This window comes from Phocoena sinus, chromosome 11, assembly GCF_008692025.1.
Source record: "Phocoena sinus isolate mPhoSin1 chromosome 11, mPhoSin1.pri, whole genome shotgun sequence".
Lineage (NCBI taxonomy): Eukaryota > Metazoa > Chordata > Mammalia > Artiodactyla > Phocoenidae > Phocoena > Phocoena sinus.
In genome coordinates, this window is record NC_045773.1 from 43068937 (window position 1) to 43092991 (window position 24055).

A 24055-nucleotide genomic window follows, 5' to 3' on the forward strand; every position below is an offset into this window, starting at 1 on the left:
ACCAAGAAGCCTATGTGCGAGCACAAGTCACTATCCACACCCCCCTTCCGGGGAGCCTGTGCAGCCCGCCACTGCCAGGTTCCCAGGATCCAGGGACAACTTACCCGAGAGAACGCACGGCGAGCCTCAGGCTGGTGCAACGTCCCGCCAGCCTCTGCCGCCGCAGGCTCGCCTCGCACTCCGCGCCCCTCCCTGCCCCCGGCCTGAGTGAGCCAGAGCCCCCGAATCAGCGGCTCCTTTAACCCCGTCCTGTCTGAGCTGAAAAACAGATGCCCTCCGGGGACGTACACGCAGAGACGGGGCCAAATCTAAAGCTGAGCCCCTGGGAGCTGTGAGAACAAAGAAGAGAAAGGGAAATCTCTCCCAGCAGCCTCAGAAGCAGCGGATTAAAGCTCCACAATCAACTTGATGTACCCTGCATCTGTGCAATACATGAATAGACAACAAATCACCCCAAATTGAGGAGGTGGACTTTGAGAGCAGGATTTATGATTTTTTTCCCCTTTTCCTCTTTTTCTGAGTGTGTATGTGTATGCTTCTGTATGAGATTTTGTCTGTATAGCTTTGCTTCCACCATTTGTCCTAAGGTTCTTTCCGTCCGTTTTTTTAATTTTTTTTCTTAATTATTTTTTAATTTAATAACTTTATTATATTTTACTTTATTTTATTTTACTTTATTTTCTTCCTTTCTTTCGTTTTTCCTTCCTTCCTCCCACCGTCCCTCCCTCCTTTCTTTCTTTCCTTCTTTCTTTCTTTCTTCCTTCCTTCCTTCCTCTTTCTTTCTTTCTTCCTACTTCTAATTCTTTCTCTCTACTTTTTCTCCCTTTTATCCTGAGCCATGTGGATGAAAGGCTCTTGGTGCTGCAGCCAGGAGTCAGTGCTGTCCCTCTGAGGTGGGAGAGCCAATTTCAGGACACTGGTCAACAAGAGACCTCCCAGCTCCACATAATATCAAACAGCGAAAATCTCCCAGAGATTTCCATCTCAACGCCAGCACCCAGCTTCATTCAATGACCAGCAAGCTACCGTGCCGGACTCCCTATGCCAAACAACTAGCAAAACAGGAACACAACCCCACCCATTAGCAGAGACGCTGCCTAAAATCATAATAAGTCCACAGACACCCCAAAACACACCACCAGACGTGGACCTGCCCACCAGAGAGACAAGATCCAGCCTCATCCACCAGAACACAGGCACTAGTCCCCTCCACCAGGAAGCCTACACAACCCACTGAACCAACCTTAGCCACTGGGGACAGACACCAAAAACAACGGGAACTACGAACCTGCAGCCTGCAAAAAGGAGACCCCAAACACAGTAAGATAAGCAAAATGAGAAGACAGAAAAACACACCACAGATGAAGGAGCAAGGTAAAAACCCACCAGACCTAACAAATGAAGAGGAAATAGGCAGTCTACCTGAAAAAGAATTCAGAATAATGATAGTAAAGATGATCCAAAATCTTGGAAATAGAATAGACAAAATACAAGAAACATTTAACAAGGACGTAGAAGAACTAAAGATGAAACAAACAACGATGAACAACACAATAAATGAAATGAAAAATACTCTAGATGGGATCAATAGCAGAATAACTGAGGCAGAAGAATGGATAAGTGACCTGGAAGACAAAATAGTGGAAATAACTACTGCAGAGCAGAATAAAGAAAAAAGAATGAAAAGAACTGAGGACAGTCTCAGAGACCTCTGGGACAACATTAAACGCACCAACATTCGAATTATAGGGGTTCCAGAAGAAGAAGAGAAAAAGAAAAGGACTGAGAAAATATTTGAAGAGATTATAGTTGAAAACTTCCCTAATATGGGAAAGGAAATAGTTAATCAAGTCCAGGAAGCACAGAGAGTCCCATACAGGATAAATCCAAGGAGAAATACACCAAGACACATATTAATCAAACTGTTAAAAATTAAATACAAAGAAAGCATATTAAAAGCAGCAAGGGAAAAATACAACACAAGGGAATCCCCATAAGGTTAACAGCTGATCTCTCAGCAGAAACTCTGCAAGCCAGAAGGGAGTGGCAGGACATACTGAAAGTGATGAGGGAGAAAAACCTGCAGCCAAGATTACTCTACCCAGCAAGGATCTCATTCAGATTTGATGGAGAAATTAAAACCTTTACAGGCAAGCAAAAGCTGAGACAGTTCAGCACCACCAAACCAGCTTTACAACAAATGCTAAAGGAACTTCTCTAGGCAAGAAACACAAGAGAAGGAAAAGACCTACAATAACGAACCCAAAACAATTAAGAAAATGGGAATAGGAACATACATATCGATAATTACCTTAAATGTAAATGGACTAAATGCTCCCACCAAAAGACACAGATTGGCTGAATGGATACAAAAACAAGACCCATATATATGCTGTCTACAAGAGACCCACTTCAGACGTAGAGACACATACAGACTGAAAGTAAGGGGATGGAAAAAGATATTCAATGCAAATGGAAACCAAAAGAAAGCTGGAGTAGCAATTCTCATATCAGACAAAATAGACTTTAAAATAAAGACTATTAGACGAGACAAAGAAGGACACTACATAATGATCAAGGGATCGATCCAAGAAGAAGATATAACAATTGTAAATATTAATGCACCCAACATAGGAGCACCTCAATACATAAGGCAAAAACTAACAGCCATAAAAGGGGGAATCGACAGTAACACATTCATAGTAGGGGACTTTAACATCCCACTTTCACCAATGGACAGATCATCCAAAATGAAAATAAATAAGGAAACATAAGCTTTAAATGATACATTAAACAAGATGGACTTAATTGATATTTATAGGACACTCCACCCAAAAACAACAGAATACACATTTTTCTCAAGTGCTCATGGAATATTCTCCAGGATAGATCATATCTTGGGTCACAAATCAAGCCTTGGTAAATTTAAGAAAATTGAAATTGTATTAAGTATCTTTTCCGATCACAATACCATGAGACTAGATATCAATTACAGGAAAAGATCTGTAAAAAATACAAACACATGGAGGCTAAACAATACACTACTTAATAACGAAGTGATCACTGTAGAAATCAAAGAGGAAATAAAAAAATACCTAGAAACAAATGACAATGGAGACACGACGACCCAAAACCTATAGGATGCAGCAAAAGCAGTTATAAGAGGGAAGTTTATAGCAATACAAGCCTACCTTAAGAAACAGGAAACATCTCGAATAAACAACCTAACCTTGCACCTCAAGCAATTAGAAAAAGAAGAACAAACCCCCCCAAAGTTAGCAGAAGGAAAGAAATCATAAAAATAAGATCAGAAAAAAATGAAAAAGAAATGAAGGAAACAATAGCAAAGATCAATAAAACTAAAAGCTGGTTCTTTGAGAAGATAAACAAAATAGATAAACCATTAGCCAGACTCATCAAGAGAAAAATGGAGAAGACTCAAATCAATAGAATTCGAAATGAAAAAGGAAAAGTAACAACTGACACTGCAGAAATACAAAAGATCATGAGAGATTACTACAAGCAACTCTATGCCAATAAAATGGACAACCTGGAAGAAATGGACAAATTCTTAGAAATGCACAACCTGCCAAGACTGAATCAGGAAGAAATAGAAAATATGAACAGACCAATCACAAGCACTGAAATTGAAACTGTGATTTAAAATCTTCCAACAAACAAAAGCCCAGGACCAGATGGCTTCACAGGCAAATTCTATCAAACATTTAGAGAAGAGATAACACCTATCCTTCTCAAACTCTTCCAAAATATAGCAGAGGGAGGAACACTCCCAAATTCATTCTACGAGGCCACCATCACCTTGATACCAAAACCAGACAAGGATGTCACAAAGAAAGAAAACTACAGGCCAATATCACTGATGAACACAGATGCAAAAATCCTCAACAAAATACTAGCAAACAGAATCCAACAGCACATTAAAAGGATCATACACCAAGATCAAGTGGGGTTTATTCCAGGAATGCAAGGATTCTTCAATATATGCAAATCAATCAATGTGATAAACCATATTAACAAGTTGAAGGATTAACACCATATGATCATCTCAATAGATGCAGAGAAAGCTTTTGACAAAATTCAACACCCATTTATGATAAAAACCCTGCAGAAAGTAGGCATAGAGGGAACTATCCTCAACATAATAAAGGCCATATATGACAAACCCACAGCCAACATCATCCTCAATGGTGAAAAACTGAAAGCATTTCCACTAAGATCAAGAACAAGACAAGGTTGCCCACTCTCACCACTCTTCTTCAACATAGTTTTGGAAGTTTTAGGCACAGCAATCAGAGAAGAAAAGGAAATAAAAGGAATCCAAATCGGAAAGGAAGAAGTAAAGCTGTCACTATTTGCATATGACATGATACTATACATAGAGAATCCTAAAGATGCTACCAGAAAATTACTAGAGCTAATCAATGAATTTGGTAAAGGAGCAGGATACAAAATTAATGCACAGAAATCTCTGGCATTCCTATATACTAATGATGAAAAATCTGAAAGTGAAATCAGGAAAACACTCCCATTTACCATTGCAACAAAAAGAATAAAATATCTAGGAATAAACCTACCTAAGGAGACAAAAGACCTGTATGCAGAAAATTATAAGACACTGATGAAAGAAATTAAAGGTGATACAAATAGATGGAGAGATATACCATGTTCGTGGATGGGAAGAATCAACGTTGTGAAAATGACTCTACTACCCAAAGCAATCTATAGATTCAATACAATCACTATCAAACTACCACTGGCATTTTTCACAGAACTAGAACAAAAAAATTTCACAATTTGTATGGAAACACAAAAGACCCCGAATAGCCAAAGCAATCTTGAGAACGAAAAACGGAGCTGGAGGAATCAGGCTCCCTGACTTCAGACTATACTACAAAGCTACAGTAATCAAGACAGTATGGTACTGGCACAAAAACAGAAACATAGATCAATGGAACAGGATAGAAAGCCCAGAGATAAACCCACACACATATGGACACCTTATCTTTGATAAAGGAGGCAGGAATGTACAGTGGAGAAAGGACAGCCTCTTCAATAAGTGGTGCTGCGAAAACTGGACAGGTACATGTAAAAGTATGAGATTAGATCACTCCCTAACACCACACACAAAAATAAGCTCAAAATGGATTAAAGACCTAAATGTAAGGCCAGAAACTATCAAACTCTTAGAGGAAAACATAGGCAGAACACTCTATGACATAAATCACAGCAAGATCCTTTCTGACCCACCTCCTAGAGAAATGGAAATAAAAACAAAAATAAACAAATGGGACCTAATGAAACTTCAAAGCTTTTGCACAGCAAAGGAAACCATAAACAAGACCAAAAGACAACCCTCAGAATGGGAGAACATATTTGCAAATGAAGCAACTGACAAAGGATTCATCTCCAAAATTTACAAGCAGCTCATGCAGCTCAATAACAAAAAAACAAACAACCCAATCCAAAAATGGGCAGAAGACCTAAACAGACATTTCTCCAAAGAAGATATACAGACTGCCAACAAATACATGAAAGAATGCTCAACATCATTAATCATTAGAGAAATGCAAATCAAAACTACAATGAGATATCATCTCACACCAGTCAGAATGGCCATCATCAAAAAATCTAGAAAAAATAAATGCTGGAGACGGTGTGTAGAAAAGGGAACACTCTTGCACTGCCGGTGGGAATGTGAATTGGTTCAGCCACTATGGAGAACGGTATGGAGGTTCCTTAAAAAACTACAAATAGAACTACCATATGACCCAGCAATCCCACTACTGGGCATATACCCTGAGAAAACCATAATTCAAAAGGAGTCATGTACCAAAATGTTCATTGCAGCTCTATTTACAATAGCCCGGAGATGGAAACAACCTAAGTGCCCATCATCGGATGAATGGATAAAGAAGATGTGGCACATATATACAATGGAATATTACTCAGCCATAAAAAGAAACGAAATTGAGCTATTTGTAATGAGGTGGATGGACCTAGAGTCTGTCACACAGAGTGAAGTAAGTCAGAAAAAGAAAGACAAATACCGTATGCTAACACATATATATATGGAATTTAAGAAAAAAAAAATGTCATGAAGAACCTAGGGGTAAGACAGGAATAAAGACGCAGACCTACTGGAGAACGGACTTGAGGATATGGGGAGGGGGAAGGGTGAGCTGTGACAAAGGGAGAGAGAGGCATGGACATATATACACTACCAAACGTAAGGTAGATAGCTAGTGGGAAGCAGCCGCAAAGCACAGGGAGATCAGCTCGGTGCTTTGTGACTGCCTGGAGGGGTGGGATAGGGAGGGTGGGAGGGAGGGAGACGCAAGAGGGAAGAGATATGGGAACATATGTATATGTATAACTGATTCACTTTGTTATAAAGCAGAAACCAACACACCATTGTAAAGCGATTATACCCCAATAAAGATGTTTTAAAAAAAAAAACCACATTAAAAAAAACAATGCATCAATAAATATTCTTTTACTGTATTTTTAAGTTAAATGTAATTGCACTTGTAGGATGAATTTCTAGAAGAGCAACTGCTAAATCACCCTCCAAGGAGATTATACCAATTTACCCTCCCACGAAGAGTCTCTAAAATGATGGGTTTTCCACATTCTCTGAACACAGTATATTATCAAATTTTTAGAGCTTTTCCAATCTGGTAGGTGAAAAATGGAATCTTATTTAAATATATATTTCCTTCATTATGAATGAGATTAAACACATTTTCATACAATGTAAGCCATTAATTTTCTTTTTCTGTAAGCTGCCTATTTATGTCCTTTGTTCATTTTTTTTCCATTGTGTTTTGGTACTTTTCATATTAACTTGTATGCTCTCTTGGTATATTAAGGAAATTGGCCCTTTGTCATGTGTGTTGCAAATATATTTTCCCATTGTGGTGCTGGGGTACCATGAAGAGACGGGGCAAGACAAGCGTAGTACAACTCAGTGAACTGAGAATATAGCTGCATCTAGAAAGGCTGCAACTCTCCAGCCCTCCAGAAGTGACTGAGCTGTTACCTTCTCATTCACAACCGCTCAGCAATGGGATCTAATTGAAGTGCAAGAAAAAGACTCACTGAAGAGTTACCATGGAAACTAGCCCTCCCACAGCATTTAGCATTCAAAAGCTTCTGCAGGCATTCATGTACAACAAATTAGCAAAGAAAGATTTCCAGACTCACAACCCTAATGTTGAATGCAGTTTAAAGGTGTCTGGAGGCATAAAGAATACCTGTGGTTTCTATAGGGAGATTGCCAGGAAAATAATTGTCTTGGGTTCTAGCTTCTGTGCAAGATAATTTGCTGAGATATTCGAGGATACTTTGTTTTTGCAGCAGTTTTCCCTCCTTCCCCCACCTTCTGCTGATGGTTGCCAGTCCACAGTACTTGCTGATCTCAGGAGTGGTTTGTAATAGCGGTCCTGAAGCTTAAAGACTACCTCTTGTCTTGCCTTTAATGAAAGCCCAAGCTCACTGAAGAGCTTAAGCTGCAAATCTAGGTGGGAAAGGGTGTGCAGGGGAAAAAATCCATACTCTTTGTAGGGCAGAGAGGTCAGTGGAAGCAGGAAGAGAGGTTCTACAAAGAGTAAAGACCTGTGACCACTGTTGAAAGCATCCCAGTTGGTGACAGACCCTGGTCAATGATGGCTGCATATCTTAGAAGGGTGGGGCCCTAGGCACTAGGATTTCCAGGTATAACAAAAACCCCCAGTCCCAGTGGATGAAAAGAACAGAGGCCTGGCCACTTTCAAAGGACACTGGGCACCTCAGCCCTAACCACTGTGGCCTGAGGATTGTTGGTGCCTCCCTGTATGACTCCTGGTCATTCGTCAGTGACCTAATGGTGGATCAAGGTAGTCAGAGGAGTCTTAATAATAACTGAGGATGACTTTTCCATCATTTTGGCTGTCTGGGAACTCAGAATTATAAATAATTTCAATAAGCTAATATGATATAATTATATGTCAAAGTTTTAGAGTAAGATTCACATACACTGTACTTTTTTGGACTAGTATTTTAGGAAGCCTCAGGCAGTTCAGCTCCTGTACAAAAATTCCACCACAAAAAAGTACATTTGTGGGACTTCCGTGGTGGTCCAGTGGCAAAGAATCTGCCTTCCCATGCAGGGGACGCGGGTTCGATCCCTGGTCTCGGAACTAAGATTCCACATGCCGCAGGGGAACTAAGCCCGCGCACTGCAACGAAGAGCCCCCGCAGCGCAACAAAAGATCCCGCATGCCGCAACGAAGACCAGACGCAGCCAAGAATAATAAATAAATAAATAAATAAAATTTTAAAGTACATTTGTGATGTAGGTTTAATTTTTTTTGTCCACTTAGTAAATACTTATAAATGCATTCATTTTGCTTTATTTTATTCCCACAATCAATTATGGGTTTTTATGGGAGTGAATAGGCTTTCTAAAAATGTACTTTGATTATGACATTTTATCAGTAGGAAATAAGTACCAAGGATTTTAAGGTCTGACTTGTCACACATTAGAGCCAGTGAGGTTCAAAATCAGGGATGGCTTGGATGGTTCTCTACTGCCCTCCAGTGGGAAAGCTAGACAAGGTCAAAACATTTTTGGAACGGAAGAAACTGGCTTCTCTTCCTAATACTGGCGTGTAAGAACCTAGGGGTAAGACAGGAATAAAGACACAGACCTAGTAGAGAATGGACTTGAGGATATGGGGAGGGGGAAGGGTAAGCTGTAACAAAGCTAGAGAGAGGCATGGACATATATACACTACCAAACGCAAGGTAGATAGCTAGTGGGAAGCAGCCGCATAGCACAGGGAGATCAGCTCGGTGCTTTGTGACTGCCTGGAGGGGTGGGATAGGGAGGGTGGGAGGGAGGGAGACGCAAGAGGGAAGAGATATGGGAACATATGTATATGTATAACTGATTCACTTCGTTATAAAGCAGAAACTAACACACCATTGTAAAGCGATTATACTCCAATAAAGATGTAAAAAAAAAAAAAAGCAAAAAGAACTAAAGGATACTTTTTTCCCAGTGTGTGCAGAAATAAGTTAACGTTGAATAAGGAGTCACTCAGTAAAGCCTTCTAAGACTGTATTTAAACCTGAAGATTTGCTGACAAGACATAAACTAGCATACAACTTTTGACATAAACATCTTAAGCATTTGGAGTCTCTATGTTTACTTATATAATATTGCTTCACTTATGCATGTTTATTTAATTATGATCTTGTAGTCTATTATATATCATAACCCCCTATTTCTTTAAGGAAGCATTGTTTTAGAGAATCATTAAAGAATTATAAGGAAATAATGCAGCTTCTCAATTTCTTCATGAAGTTGGTTGATATCATGACAGGCTTGCTTTACAAAGTTTATTTAGCACTGCCACATTACTTGCATAAGGCTTAAAATTTTATTCTTTTTAAAATTCATCTTTAAAATATCCAAATTAATGCATTAAGCACTAGCAGACCGTAGTAGCTGCAAACCAAGGCGTTGCATGATTGTGTGCTTTTAAACAAATTTTCAAAACATATTAATTCCTCTTAAACAATTAAAACAGAAAACATTCATGTCTCCCCCCCGATGATGGTAAGTCTGGGGTTTGGTTCAAAGACATACCTGGTCACCTTCACTTCCTTCATTAAATGGCTTGGTCATGGAGCCAGAAAACATGTATTTAAACATGTGGACAAATCTGTTAAAAGGCCTTATCATTTCATGAATCTTTTTCCAGGCTGTTGAAAACAAGAAAGCAGGCAAGAACAAAAGATAAATTTCAAGCTGGTTTGAAAACTTTACAAAGTGATAGAGCCTACATTATATAAAACAGGAGAAAATCTATCCTGGGAAATTACAACATTTTGGTAATGTTATTATAACATTTTGGCAATGTTTCCTGAGCAAGGTGATGATTAAAAATAATACCTAAAGTATATTGAATATTTCCTACCTACCAGGTACTGTGGTAAGGTTATTTCATAAGAACCATATGAAATAGGTACTGTTGTGATTCCATTTTACAGATTTAAAAAACTGAAGATGTAAGAAGTTAATTGACAGAGGGGAGGGTCCCTCCAGAGTAAGATTTAACAAGAACCAGTCTGGTTTATTTGGAAGTAGAAGCCTTCTAGAACTCTTATTTACTTTTTAAATCGATTGTATTTTTATTTAATACGTATGTGGATTTTTTTTTCAGGATGTTAAAGTTTTCATGTTGCCTAGGACTTTAAACAGAGGTCTCAAAAACTGAGAAAAATATAGTAGGTGTCAAGGCTTCTTACATTTTGAATAAAGGTACCAATCTTCCTATGGAGGAAATTCTAAGAGACTGATGAAGGAATTCTGCCAGGATAAGCCTCCTGACAGTTACACAAGAAAAGACAGAGAATTAAATGGAGATTGAAGAAGCTGATGATGAGACTATCTTTGTAAAGTTGTGAAAGTGCTGTGACATTTCCCCTCCTCATGGAGAAGGGAGGGTGCATTAGTTATCTATTGCTGCATAACAAATTATCCCACAACAACAAACATTTATTATCTCACACAGTTTCTGCAGTGGCAGGAATTTGGGAGCAGTTTAGCTGAACAGTGCTGCCTCAGAGTTTCTCACCAAGTTGCAGTCAAGATGTCATCTGATTAATTAAGCTGAGGTCACATGCATAGACTCTTGCTATAAGAAGGCCAGAAAAACTGAGTAACTGTCTTTATCACTTTCTGTAAGCAGTGCTCACCACCAAGACACATAGTGGGGAATTCCCCAAACACAGAAAGAGAACTCAAATGATGGACAGCAGAAAATAAAGCCACAAAAATATCAAATGTAAAGTCATCCCTCTGGCTGCCCAACACCAATATAACCACTGCTTTCAATGCTTATACTTCAAAAAAAAGTTGTCACTTAAAATACTGCAACTATCCTTTACACAGTCAAAGATGCACTCACTCTGTCACCCTCCAAAAGAGTCAACCCAATGCTTCATCAATTACCACATCCATCCTCCATTTCTAAGTCTACAACCTCTAGTTGCTATCTTTTCCTCTGCAACTTACTAAATAATGAATTTACCAACAATAGGACACCCCACATATAATAGTGAAGTAAAGGGTAAAGAAAGAAAATAAAAGTTAAAACACTTAAAAGTATACATGATACATCAAGAAAGGAAAGGAAACATGACTGTTCTCATTTCTTCCCCTGATCATGAGAATTTCACTTCCCTTTATGACTTCCTTTTTCCACCAGCTATTCTGTTGTCCCTTTACCTTCAACCAATACCTTCATTTCTAAGGGATCTGAGTGTTTGATGTACCTATCTGTTTAAAGCTATATCAGCAAACCTATTTCTGCTTCATGATCAGGGTTAATTACTTCCACCAAAACCATAACCTTGCTCTTCTTCTCCTTCCTATTCAGTGACACAAGACATGCAAAATGGTGAGGTGGCAGTCCCAGCTCCAAATCAGTAGAACCGTCGTTCAGCCTTGTTGGAGGAATTCCTTTCTTTGGTAACAAACCTCTAAACCAGCAAAGTCCAGAATCTCAGAGAATGGCAGTTTAAAAAATTGTAATTGGGGGACATTAGGTGTAATATCCCTCTGTTCCTAAATCCACTAATTTTACCTTTGGAAATGTAGTGGTTTTAAAACATATCCACAAATTCTTTGACATTTCTCCCATTTTAAAAAAAAGGAGTCTCCTTAGATATAAGCAGCCTTAGTGACTAAGTTCTATGAATTGAATGTGGCTGAAGTGACACTGCAGGACTTCTACTGTTAGTTTAGAAAAGGCATTACAGTTCCCACCTGGATTTCTCTCTCCTGGCATGCTTGCCCTTGGAACCCAGCTACTATGTTGTGAGGAGCCAAACAGCACTGTGGAAAGGCCATGAGTAGGTGTTCTGCCCACAGATTCAGCATCAGTCACCAGACATGTAAAGGAGTGGGCCTTTAGATGATGCCAGCTGCCAACTTTTTAGCTGCCCCAACTGGCATCAGGTGGAAAGTGGAACAGAGATAAGCTGTCCCCACTGAGCCCTGCATAATTACAGATTTGTAGGCAAAGTAAATGTTGAAGTTGCTTTAAACGACTAAGTTTTGGGGTGGTTATACAGCAGTAGATAACAGGAACAGGAAGAAAGAGTGCCAAATATTGCACACTAGTTCAAAGCATATACTGCATCCTATAAAACAGCATCAAAAAGGGTTATTTTCCAGAAAGCACCATAACTAAGACTTCAATAAGACCAGGTGCTTCTTGGTGATAGACTATACAATTAGACCAATGAATTCTATGGGCAACAGCCCATTGCATTGCTTCTTTCATTACAGAGTGAATTTCTTGATCAGAAGCAATATGGTGTCAGACACAATGACAGTGCATAAAGCATTCAGGAAGTTCCCAGATGGTGGTGCTGACAGAGCAGAGCAATCAAGGAAAGCAAATTTAAACTTAGTGTATTTCAGAGAGGACAAATAACTACCACTTCCTCGATGACTGGGAGGGCCAATGGAATCCGCTTGCCTCCAAGTGGTTGGCTGGTCCTCCTGGAGCATGAGGCATATCACCAACTCAGGACTGCTCACTGCTGCTAGCAACCTGAACGCTCAGCAGTGGCTTGATGATCCCATGCACAGCTCCAACCTTGTTATCATCACCATTTCATTCATGAGTCCACTGAGCAATCACTGAGCCTGGAAAAGGAGGCTGAGTTTAATCCACAAAGCTGTTCATTTCATCCATATGATTCTTAAGATTCATTCTGCAAAGTCCATCACCATATCCCTTCCCAAGGCTTCCTTGTCACCAGTTCTCCAATCGTGCTCTTTCCATGTCCTCGACCAACTGGCCAAATAATTAGCCTGGGACCATCAAGACTTACAATTAGTGTCAGGAAAATTTCCTCAGGTCAGACCTTCATCCTGAAAGGTCTAACTGTCCCAGTATGAGATGATTTAAACCAGATACTAGAATGAGCCCCAACTCCTTCAGGATTTGGAATTTAGTCGTCTCTGTCAACATTTTTTTTTTTTTTTTTTGCCGTGGGTCATGCGGGATCTTATTTCCCGCCCCCGACAGGGACTCAAAACCATGCCCCCTGCAGTGGAAGCTCAAAGTCTTAACCACTGGATCACCAGGTAAGTCCGGCTGTAAACAATTTTAACTAGTATTTTTTGCCTTCTTATAACATCAATTTTTTTTTGGCCGCTGAATCCTAATCAGGACCGCCAGGGAATTCCCCATCTCTTATTTAAACGAACACTGTGCGCCTCCATAAGATGGGGCCACCTCCTTTGCAAACCTTTCTATTTCTCCTCCTTCCAGGCCAGTTTATAATCCTCCGCCTTTTTTAGGTACTTCATGGCAAATAGGCCGGTTCCTTTGGCTGCCCACGAATGTTTGAGGGAGTGGAGGTGGAGTCCATGGCGCCCATCTCCAACATTAATTCTTTCAGCGCTTTTCTTATGCCTACTTGGGCCTCTGAGGAGAACAGCGCAAGCCAGGGTCCAGGCCCACACAGAGCTGGATACAGATTGCTCCCTTGGGTCACAAACTGCCTCTCTCTCCGCCAGCACTATATGCACGCAACGATTTTTAAGTGCTTCTGCCGCACCACAGGGTCACCGGCCGCAGCGACAAATCGTCCCCGAGAAAAGCTCCACCATGCCTCGGCCAAAGGGGAAGAGGCGGGACATCCGCCCGGTCCAAGCCACTTCCGGAAATGACGTAGGACTGTCAACATGCAAGATGGCGGCCCATCACCGGCAGAACACGGCAGGGCGGAGGAAAGTACAGGTAGGGGACCCCGGCTCCTCGACCTCCCGGGCGTGGCAGGCATCCCCGGGCCCACCTCCAGCGAGCAGATATCTCGGGCCGCGGTCGGCCGGGGTAGCGGCTTGGGGCGAGCGGGACGGGGCGCGGCCGGCGGCTAGGGGTGGGGCTGCGGCTCTAACGGCTTGAGGAAGGGGCGGGGGGCGGCTGACTGGACCCGCCGGGGCCCCGTCCCGGGACCCTTGGGCGCGCGGTTGGGATCCTGGGGTTGCCGGTCGTCCACTGTTTCGTAGGCTTGGGCTTGCGTGGTCGGGCTGGGCTCGTTCCCCGCCCGTCTGCCTCCCTTCCCTTGCCTGTCTCCCAAGCGCTGTGCCCAGCGGCGTCTGAGCGGAGGCCTGCGGGAGCTTCCCCGCGGGGCGGGCAGCGGAGTGAGTGGGCCCGTGCGGGGGCGTGGCGGGGCTGCGGCTGGGCTGCGGAGCCCTGCAGGGTTTTTAAGCAGGGGTCTGCATGTGGGAGCCCCCTGCCTCCTTTTATGCGGGAGCGTCCCCCCACCCCCACGGTGGAAATGACGTGGGAGTATGCTGGTGTTAGTGGGGGAATTATAATTTTCAGTGTTTTGGAATTTAATTTCGTCTTCACCATTTCTTCTTCAGAGTGCATCCTTGAATCTTTCTTTCTGTTTCTCTAATGTATTATTCATGGGTAAAGAGTTACCTAACCCGCCCGTGTGTGCTTTATGCCTTCGTGAATCCAGTTTTGTTTTGGGTACGTTTAAGCGTTATTGCTCTCTATTATTTTCAACGATCTGAGGAGTAAAAGCCCTATTACAGGTGTTTACCTGCAGGTATGTTGTATGTAGTGGTGACAGTACGGTGCACTTATTAAACATTCACTGAGCACTTAGTTTAGGCCCCAAAATGTGCAAAGAATTGAGAGAGTACAGGAATAAGTAACACCCAAGCTTTCTTTATAAAACACAGCATTATATATAGTTCTACAGGTTGAAATCAGCCAGTGTTTAATAGGTAGTCCGGACAAGGGGCTCCTTCATTGAGGAAATGGCTGTAGGTCATAAAGTCTTCTGGCCAGTTCACTTCTTTGTTTTATTGATCTCATTGATCAGTACAGTGTCCTAGGCACTCACTTAGATGTTTGTTGAATTGAGTGACATTAATAAGAATCTAAAATAGCATACCTTGTTGGTGATTTTTAAGTGCATCAGTGATGGGATTTAAGTAACCCCAGCATCCAAGTCAGGTGAGAATGTCTGTTCCTGACTAAAATGTAACTCAAAATTGTAACTTGATTATATTCTAGACACTAGAGTGCTACCACCTTCCTTAGGGTAGTAAGGAGAGTTAATCAAGTGTCTTAGTTTCTTGCATTTAGACTTAAAAGTCAATATAAAAGTACTGGATGGGGGAAATGTAAAGTAGCTGCAGCATGTGTGGAAAAACTGAGTGTTTTAATAAGCTGAGTATGAGCCATTGTATGCAGAATGAGGAAGATGATCATTTCACTCTTCACTGATCAGAGTACAAAACTAGAGTTTGGGGATCAGCACTTAGCACCTTGTTCTTAATAGGTATAGCAATCAGATCGGTGAAGTGACTTGAAGCTATTTCCTAGGAAGAGCATTCAGAAGAACCATATAAGATCAGTCTGCTGAAGAGAAGATTCAATGAGTCTTGTTAGCTGCTTTCAGAATTTGTCTTTAAGGTGTAGAACCAGTATGAGAAGCCGCAGAGATTGATTTTATCTCAACACAAGGGAGAACTTTTGTTTATGGAAATGTTTTTTAAACTAGTGCATGTTCATTGCAAAAAAAAAAACCCCACAAACAAAAGTGTAAATGATAATTGTCTTCCACTCTTCAAAGAAAACTGCTTTGAAGACTGTGAGATATAATCCTAGCTAAGGGTTTTTCACTGAGAGCCCTATTGACATCTTGGGCTGGATAATTCTTAATTGTGGGAGGACTGTTGTTTTCCATCATCCTGCCTTCCCACTAGACACTGGCACCTTCCCAGTTGTGACAACGAAAATTGACTCTAGACATTTTCAGAAGTCCCCTGGAGGGCAGAGTTGTTGCTGGTTGAAAACTAATGTTCTATACTTCTTCGTGTGTGTACCCGACTTAGGTGATTTTTTTACTCTAAGTGGAGTCATGATATTCACTGTTTCGTGTCTTCCTGTTTGTCAGATTTTTAAATACACATTTCCTTTGACCCAGCAATTCCTTGTCTAAAAAAATTGTTTTACAAAAAGTACATATGCAGGGCTTCCCTGGTGGCGCAGTGGTTGAGAGTCTGCCTGCTGATGCAGTGGGAGATGGCTTCGTGCCTAGGTCCGGGGAAGATCCCACATGCCGCGGAGCGGCTGGGCCCATGAGCCATGGCCGCTGAGCCTGCGCATTCCGGAGCCTGTGCTCTGCAACGGGAGAGGCCACAACAGTAAGAGGCCCACATACCAACAAAAAAAAAAAAAAAAAAAGTATGTATGCATATATCTTTCTCTCGTTATGCAAGGGTGTTTATTATAGGAATGCTGTCATTGTGAAAAGCAAAAATCTAAATGTTTATCAGTAGTAAATTGGCAGATAAGTTAGGTACATTCATATAGTAGACTAGTTTGCAATTAAAAGATAAGCTAGATATATATTATTAAAAAGGAAAGGTGTCCAGAAGTCAAAATAGGAAATCAACATAGCATGGTCCCATTTCCACAAAGGAAATAAGGCATTTTCAAAGTCTGGAAGGATATCAACAGTGATTATCTCTGGAATATTACATTATGTGATTATTGGTAAGGTGGGAAACAGAATATCTTTTACTTTAAAATAATGAACCTTTATATTTTTTAACTTTTTACAACATTCTTTGCTCTTATAAATTTTTAAAAAATCTTTCCATTTTGGAAAAAATATATATGGCTACAGTAATTTATTTTGCCTCTTGGCTGTCTGTTTCTTGTACTAAGAGGCAGTAGCCCTGAGCTCCGTTATCAAATAGTAGGCCAGAAAGAACCGTTGAGACTTATAATATTGATAAATAACCAGTGGAGAAGGGTCCAAGCATACTACTTATTAATTATAGACACAATGAAGAATGAGCACATGTCCTACCATCTTAAACTTCTAAGGAGACTGGAGGTGAGTATGCGGAGGAGGGGTGGATTTGTGATTGTCTGAAACATGATCAGACAAATGTGTGAATTTAAATATATGATGCAGCTCTCTCCTGGTAATCAGGATATCACAGCAAGGCTTTTCAGTCCTGGCAATCCCTTTAATGTTATGATTTTCCAGCAACCTGGGTTTGGTTGGTTGGCTGTCTGTCTCCATCTTTCCTTCAGCTGTGGCCTCTTTTCCTTACTTGCTTCAGAACTCTTGGAATGAGGTTGGACAAAAGTTACTAGTGTTCATGGTTTAGGAGCAATAACCATGCCCTAGTACTCAGTGTTGGTCCAAGAATGTAAATACTTGGTCTTTCATAACAAGATGATTCTTTTGTTGGAAATGACCCCAAATCCAACATAACCGGGTTCACACAATAAACATATGTATTGGCTCATATAAATGATAACTCAAGAGGTGGTGCTAGCTTCACGCAAATCTTGAACCAGCAGATTCACTGTGACCTCTCTACCCTGAGGAGTGATGTAAAGTCACCTTTACCATTGGGCTGCCTCCAAGTTGTCCTCTCCTATTCCAAACTCCTAGATCTGGGTCTTCCCTCTTGGTGGCATGGTGGCTGCACCTGTTTCTAGACCTCAAATCCTTTCCCCATACTATCCATGGTAAACAGTCTCCTTAAATAGTCCCTACACAATTTCTTCTGGCATTTGCTTGCTTTGGAGGAAGATATTGGGGAGCAGTGGGGGAATATAGAGGCAACCAACAAATGTCTGTTCTACCAGTACTAATCCCCTTTCCCTGCCAAATATTTAGTTATTCTAGACCTAGTCAGAGCTCAGTGTGGTCTTTACTCCTCATTCTGAGCCCCAATTCTGGGGTTGTTTAATCTTCAAGACTTTCTTAAGGTAGCAGTAGGATGATGCCAAATCCTGGTTTCTCAAGGAAAGACCCTTATAAATTAGCCATATGTCCAAGGTAAATTACTTTTATATAGGATGGTAATAAAAAATTCAGTGCCAATATGATATCCAGTGGAACAGGGGTCAGTAAACTTTTTCTCTAAAGGGCCAGGTGTTAATATTTTAGGCTTTGCAGGCTATTCTCCTGTTTGGTAACCACTCAACTCTGCATTATAACATGGAACCAGCAATAGGACAATATCCAAATGAATAGGTGTGGCTGTGTTCCATTAAAACTTGGTTTACAAAACAAACCTTGGCCTGGATTTGGTCCTTGGGTGGTTTTTTACTAACCTCTGTAGAAGTTTTTTTACTAACCCCTGACTAAGAGAAGTCAGGCTAGAAATTGTCCTATTTTTATTTGCAAGACTGCTTTTTAGAATACTTTTTAAAATCAGCACTCTCGAAACATAGGGACAAGCAGAAAGTCATGGTCCACGAGGTTGAACAGGAAAAAACACATGTAAGAATTATTCATATTTGGCCAATTTTTCTTGGCCAAATTTAGCCTGATGTAGCCTGAGAGCTAGAAGTAGCCTTACGCAAAAGAGCTGTGTGGTTCTCTTTATAAGGTGTTACAGAACAGGCAAAAGTAATCTATGGTGAAAAGGGTCAGTTCTAGATTGTCTGGGGGTGGGGTGTAGAGGTTGGGAAGAGGATGAGGGAACTTTCTAGGGTGGTGATGTATATATCTTGGTAGAATTTTGTATTACACAGGTGTATTAATTTGTCAGACGTATCTATGTATACTTAAGATGTGTACATTTCACTAAATGTAAATCTTACCTTTGAAAAAGGAGCCATAAATAAATAATGAACTCTGGTCAATGATATACATGCTGAAGTACTTAGGGGGAAATACTATTAATGATGCACAACTTAATTTGAAAGCCATTGAAAAATGATATGGATCAAATGGATGGGTATGTTCAAATGGATAGAAAATGTTCATTGTAGAATATATCCATATGGATATATGGATGTTTGCTGTGTAATTCTTCCAACGTTTATATGTTCTCTAAATTTTTCATAATACGATGTTGGGGGAAAAATAACCTTTAAATGTCAAAAAATGATTAATGATAAGCAGCAGAGGAGGGAAAGTGAAATTTTTTTGTGGTGGTCAGAGAAAGCCTTGCTCAGAAGCTGACTTTTGAGTAAGAATCTAAGAGAAATGAGATTGTTACTTGGGGGAAGAGCATTCCAGTGAGAATATCAAATGCAAAGGTCCTGAGGTGGGAATGTACCTGGCCTATTTGTGGAATAATAAAGTTGCCATTGTGGTTGCCATGGAGTGAGTGAGGGGAAGGGAGTAGGAGCTGAAATCAGAGAGGTAACTGCAGGCCAAATCATGTAGAGCACTGCAGGCCATGGTAGGGCTTTGGCTTTTACTCCTGAGTGAGGTAGGAAGCATTTGGTGGATTTTGAGCAGAAGAAATGTGTTTTCTCAGGATCACCTGACTGCAGGTGAGCAAGGGCAGAGCAGAGAGACCAGTAGCTATTTAAGAAATCCAGGTGCTATATGATAGTGGCTCCACCCAAGGTGGTGAAAATGGGTTGAATTCTGGATGACAAAACTGGCTGACAGGATGTGAGATGAGAGAAGTTGAAGTAAGGCTGGCACTAAGGTTTTGGGCCTGAGCAACTGGAAGAATGGAGTTGCCATTAACGTCATCAATGAGGAAGACAGGAAAAGCTCATTTGGAGAGAACTGTCAGGAGCTCGGTTCGGGACATGCCGTGATTAAGATGTCTGTTAGACATCCAAGTGGAAATGAGTTAATGCACACCTCCGGGAAACCTGGGGGGAATAGCCCAGAGTGTCCTCTTTGTGAGCCTGAAATGCTTTTAAGTCTCCTTTCTTTTCTTAAAAATATTGTGATTCTGTACTCATTCTGTAATATATCCATATTTGTTTTCATACAAAAAATTGTTACTGTGGTAGGCAGAATGCCCGCCCCCCACCACTGCCAAATGTCCATGCCCTAATCCCTGGAATTTATGCATATGTTATGGTTACATGATAAAAAGGATTTTGCAGCTGTAATTAATGTTACAGACCTTGAAATAGGAGGATTATCCTGGATTATCCCAGTGGGCCCAATCTAATCATGTGAGCCCTTAAAAAGTAGAGAACTTTCTCCGCTGGAGGACCAAGTCAGAAAAATGTGAGACATGAGGGCGGCCCTTCTGTTGCAGAAGGCACATAGAAAGCATGAAGATTGCAGGCAGCCTCCAGGAGCAAGGATGAATCCCTGGCTAAAAGCAAGCAAGGAAACAGGGCCCTCGGGCCTACAACTTCAGGGAGCTGAATTCAGCCACCAACCTGAATGAGCTTGGGAGCAGGCTTTCCTAGCGTAACCTAACTGGATATTGCTACTGGGGGAAATACCCTGTCATTTTTCTCCCTGTCAGAGTCCCTTTAACTGTCTCTTCCAAATGCATACTTCGTACTGATGGTCTGGCTTCTGGCTTCCCATCCCTTGCAGAGTCCTTATAGTACCTTGTCTTCCTTCCCCCCCCCTCCTTTTTTTTTAAGCAAATCAAGGCAGAAATGAGTCCTCATCTTCTCTGCCTTTGCCTGTACTCTTGACTTTGCCTAAATGAAGTTTTTCCAGGACTTTGTTCACTCATTTATTGCTTCTGTGTCCAGCACCTTCTACTCTTCTTTTTCTTTTACTTCCATCTCTTCTGCCTGCAAAGCTTGCCTATATCTTGAGAAAAAAACTTCACTTACTGTCTTTCCCCCACTAGAATGAAAGCTCCCGGAGGGCTTCTGTGCTCACTATTGTATCCTCAGCATTTAGAATAGAGCCTGGCAACTGGTGGATGCTTAATCAGTATTTGTTGAAAGACTTGAATCCTATTTTTCTTCTGTCTACAGCCAATTTTTTTTTCTTTAACAAGTTTTTAATGTGATATGTCTTGGAATATATCATTGTGTGTAGTTTATTCTTTAATGACTACATAGAATGGATGGACCATAATTGACCTAGCCATTTTCTTATTGAAGTTATTGTTCCTATTTTGTCCATCATGCTAAAAATTTACCAAAAAAATTAATAGCAGAGTTACGAAATAGTAAAGGAAGTCTTACAAAAGTAAGCAAAAAGACAGAGATAGATAGTATAGAATGCATAAAAGATGAAGGATCAGTTTGAAAGTTCCAGCATCTGACTGATGAGAGTTTAAGAAGGAGCAAAGAAAACAGAGATGGTTATTAATGAATTGATGTAAGATTTCCCAGAGCTGAAAGTTTCTAGATTGAAAGGGCTTTCAAAGTACACAGCAAAATTAATGATAAAATGACCAAAAATTATCATGATAAAGAACCCCCCCCAAAAAAATACCCCACCAAGTAAAAAGAGAAGATCCTAAAATCTTGGGCTGTATAGGTGGTGGTGCGGGAGAGAATGAAAATGGGATCACCTTAAAGTTGAGTGAAACAGAATTGGCATTGAATTCAGTGGCAGCACTGGATGCTAGAGGAAATTAGAGTAGTGCTTTCAAAAGCTGAGTTTTTTTCTACATGGACTTCTTTATCCTGCCAAATCAAGTGTCAAGGTAATGACCTTTTCAGACATGCAAGGGCTAAGTCACCTCTCATGTACCTTCTTCTATGTTAGTTTCTTAAGGTCCTGGGGATGTAGTTCTGCCGTACTGGGAAGTGAGCAAGGAAAAGAGACATTGGAATTCAGGAAACAATGGCTCTAACCCAGGAAAGCAGTAAAGGGAAGCACCGAAGGTGACAACTGTGCCAGCAGACTGAGAGGGCAGCCAGCCCAGATTAGAGTGAGAATGTGGGAAATTCTGAGGGGGAAGCCTTGTGGGAAAGTGGGGGTTGGAGGTGGGTTCTTGCTGGACTATCTAATATGCTGCAGTAATTCAAGAAAATTGAAGTTAAAGTAGAGGGAGCCATTGAAGGAAAGAAGGAACTCTAGGGAAAATGAAGAGCTCTCTGAGGAAGGAAATGTATTCATAATATAGTACTTGGCTAGTCAGTAGATAGCAATTACAGTCCAACAGTGTAGCACTGATTATTTAATCAACCAAAAACAGTGATAGATCTATCGATATCAGAAGAGTAGAGGGAAGAATTACTGAGGCAAGTTTCAGAGCTACCTCCTAACCTACCATAGCTTGAGTAAATAGGCGATGTCTAAAATGGATAAGGATAAGCACAATATTTCGAGAAATGCAGTAGCTATCTAATAGAAACAACCAAGAGTTGAAATTAATTACCTCTAAGGATTAAGACTGGGTATGGGGAGTCTTAACCAGACAGTAGGGAGATGGTTTTTCATTATTGTCTTTCAGTACTATTTGATTTTCTGAATACAGGCAAGAATTAGTTGGATAAGAATTAAATTATAAATTCAAAAAACTAAGTAATATATGCCTATTATAAAACATTCATACTGTATTAAAAAGGCATGAGTGAGTGACAGTCACCATAATTCCATCACTCAGGAATAACTACTGGTAGTTTTATACGTGTATATCCTTCTAAACTTGTGTGTTTATTTTTAAATATATGTATATTTAATATTATGCAACATTTTTACAGTAATGATTATTATACACTACTGTGTTAGACCATGCATACTTCACTTAAATATACCCTGGGTTTCTTCCCATATTAATCAGTCTAGAGTTACACCAACATTTTTAATGATTAAATAGTATTCTCTTTTATAGATGTGTGTGCCAAAATTTACCCAACTAGGTTGGATACTTCTAGTTTTTTGCTGTTTATTTTGGTTGGGGGGGGTGGGGGTTGGTTTTTTTTTTTTTTTTTTTTGTGGTACGCGGGCCTCTCACTGTTGTGGCCTCTAACGTTGCGGAGCACAGGCTCCGGACATGCAGGCTCAGCAGCCATGGCTCACAGGCCCAACCGCTCTGCAGCATGTGGGATCTTCCCGGACCGGGGCACGAACCTGTGTCCCGTGCATCGGCAGGCAGACTCTCAACCACTGCGCCACCAGGGAAGCCCTATTTGCTGTTTTTAATCTCACATCTGTAATAGATGCCCTTAAAGAGCTTGGTCCAAACTTGTTTTGCTGAGAATTCCTTGCCACCTGGAATGAGGACTGACAATCATGTTATTCTCTGACCCTTTCCCACTGGGCCAATCAGATCATCTCCCAGAAATTTGAAAATCAAGATTCATATATGCTACCTCATCTTCGTTAAATAGGAAATGTACTGAGAAAAGCTGATAAGGAGCCTTGAAGCCCCAGAGGAAGAGGCATTAAGAGAGACTGAAACTAACATTGAAGCCAGCTTGTTTCCTGATGGTTTTTCAGTATCTGATTCATGCAAAAAATATTTATGGGATGTCTTTTGTATGCCAGATACTATATTAAGGATACTGTGGTAGGAGGAACAAGGCAGACAAGTTCCTTGCCCTCTTGCAGCTTTTATTCTAATGGAGAAGATATAGCAAAAAAGATAAATATGCAGCGTGGTAAGAATTGTAGAAGAAATGGAGTAGGGGAGGTGATAGGGGAAGGAGATCAGGGAAGGCCTTTTAGAGGAGATTACTTTTCTGCTAAGACCTGGAGTGTGAAGGTGAGGGTGAGTCAGCCAAGATGAAAGCTGGGAGAATAGTATTCTTGTGGGGATGGGAGAGGTGAGGAATCTTCTTGGCACAGGGAAAAGTAAATATGAAGGCCCTAGGATGGGAAAGAACTTGATGTGTTTGAGGAACAGGAAGGAGTTTAGTACGACTGTCGTCAAAGAGCGTAGGGGAAGTTAGTTTGAGGTGAGTGTGAGTTTGCAGGGTAGAACCAAAGCATATGAGGAATTTGGACTTGACTTTAAATGCAGTGAAAAGCTTAAGTAGAGAAGTGCCATGATTTTATTTTAAAATGTCTCTTATGAGTCATGATTGAATTTCCTGCCCTTGAGCTCTGTTAGATATCCTTGTTAAATTCTCATCTTAAATTCTCCATTTTTAAAAATATTTAAGCTTGTTTGAGTAGATTTCAGTTACAGTTACTTGCACCGAAAGGCCGGGTTAAAACAACATCCTTGTCTTTGTGTATACAACCCTGGCCCTTTTCACATCTTTTATTATTTATGTGTTTGTTGGCCATTTTCTTTTCTTTTAAAAAAATTTCCTCTTCGTGATCTCTGTTTTTCTTTCTGTTGGAGAGG

The 24055-nt window shown here is 40.7% G+C and overlaps 2 protein-coding genes across 8 annotated transcripts in view; one reads left to right on the top strand and one right to left on the bottom strand.

The window, feature by feature from the left end:
- Window positions 1-12651, bottom strand: part of SCN11A (sodium voltage-gated channel alpha subunit 11) — a 130296-nt gene extending 117645 nt beyond the window's left edge. For all 5 annotated transcript variants that reach the window (XR_004352264.1, XM_032649419.1, XM_032649418.1 and 2 more), the window contains exons 1-2: window positions 12514-12651; window positions 9653-9768 (exon numbers count right to left, since the gene is read on the bottom strand). Coding sequence is in view for 4 of the 5 variants with exons in the window: in XM_032649419.1 (XP_032505310.1) it covers window positions 9653-9675 (23 nt within the window). In the remaining variant the exon portion in view is untranslated. The remainder of the gene's footprint in view (window positions 1-9652; window positions 9769-12513) is intronic.
- Window positions 12652-13745: 1094 nt separating this feature from the next.
- WDR48 (WD repeat domain 48) overlaps window positions 13746-24055 on the top strand; it is a 45131-nt gene continuing 34821 nt past the window's right edge. For 2 of the 3 annotated variants that reach the window (XM_032649421.1, XM_032649422.1), the window contains exon 1: window positions 13746-13826. In XM_032649421.1, coding sequence (XP_032505312.1) covers window positions 13779-13826 — 48 coding nt within the window. In that variant the 5' untranslated portion in view covers window positions 13746-13778. Of the gene's footprint in view, window positions 13827-14014; window positions 14231-24055 lie in introns of those variants that run through there. The other variant, XM_032649423.1, reaches the window with a different exon arrangement.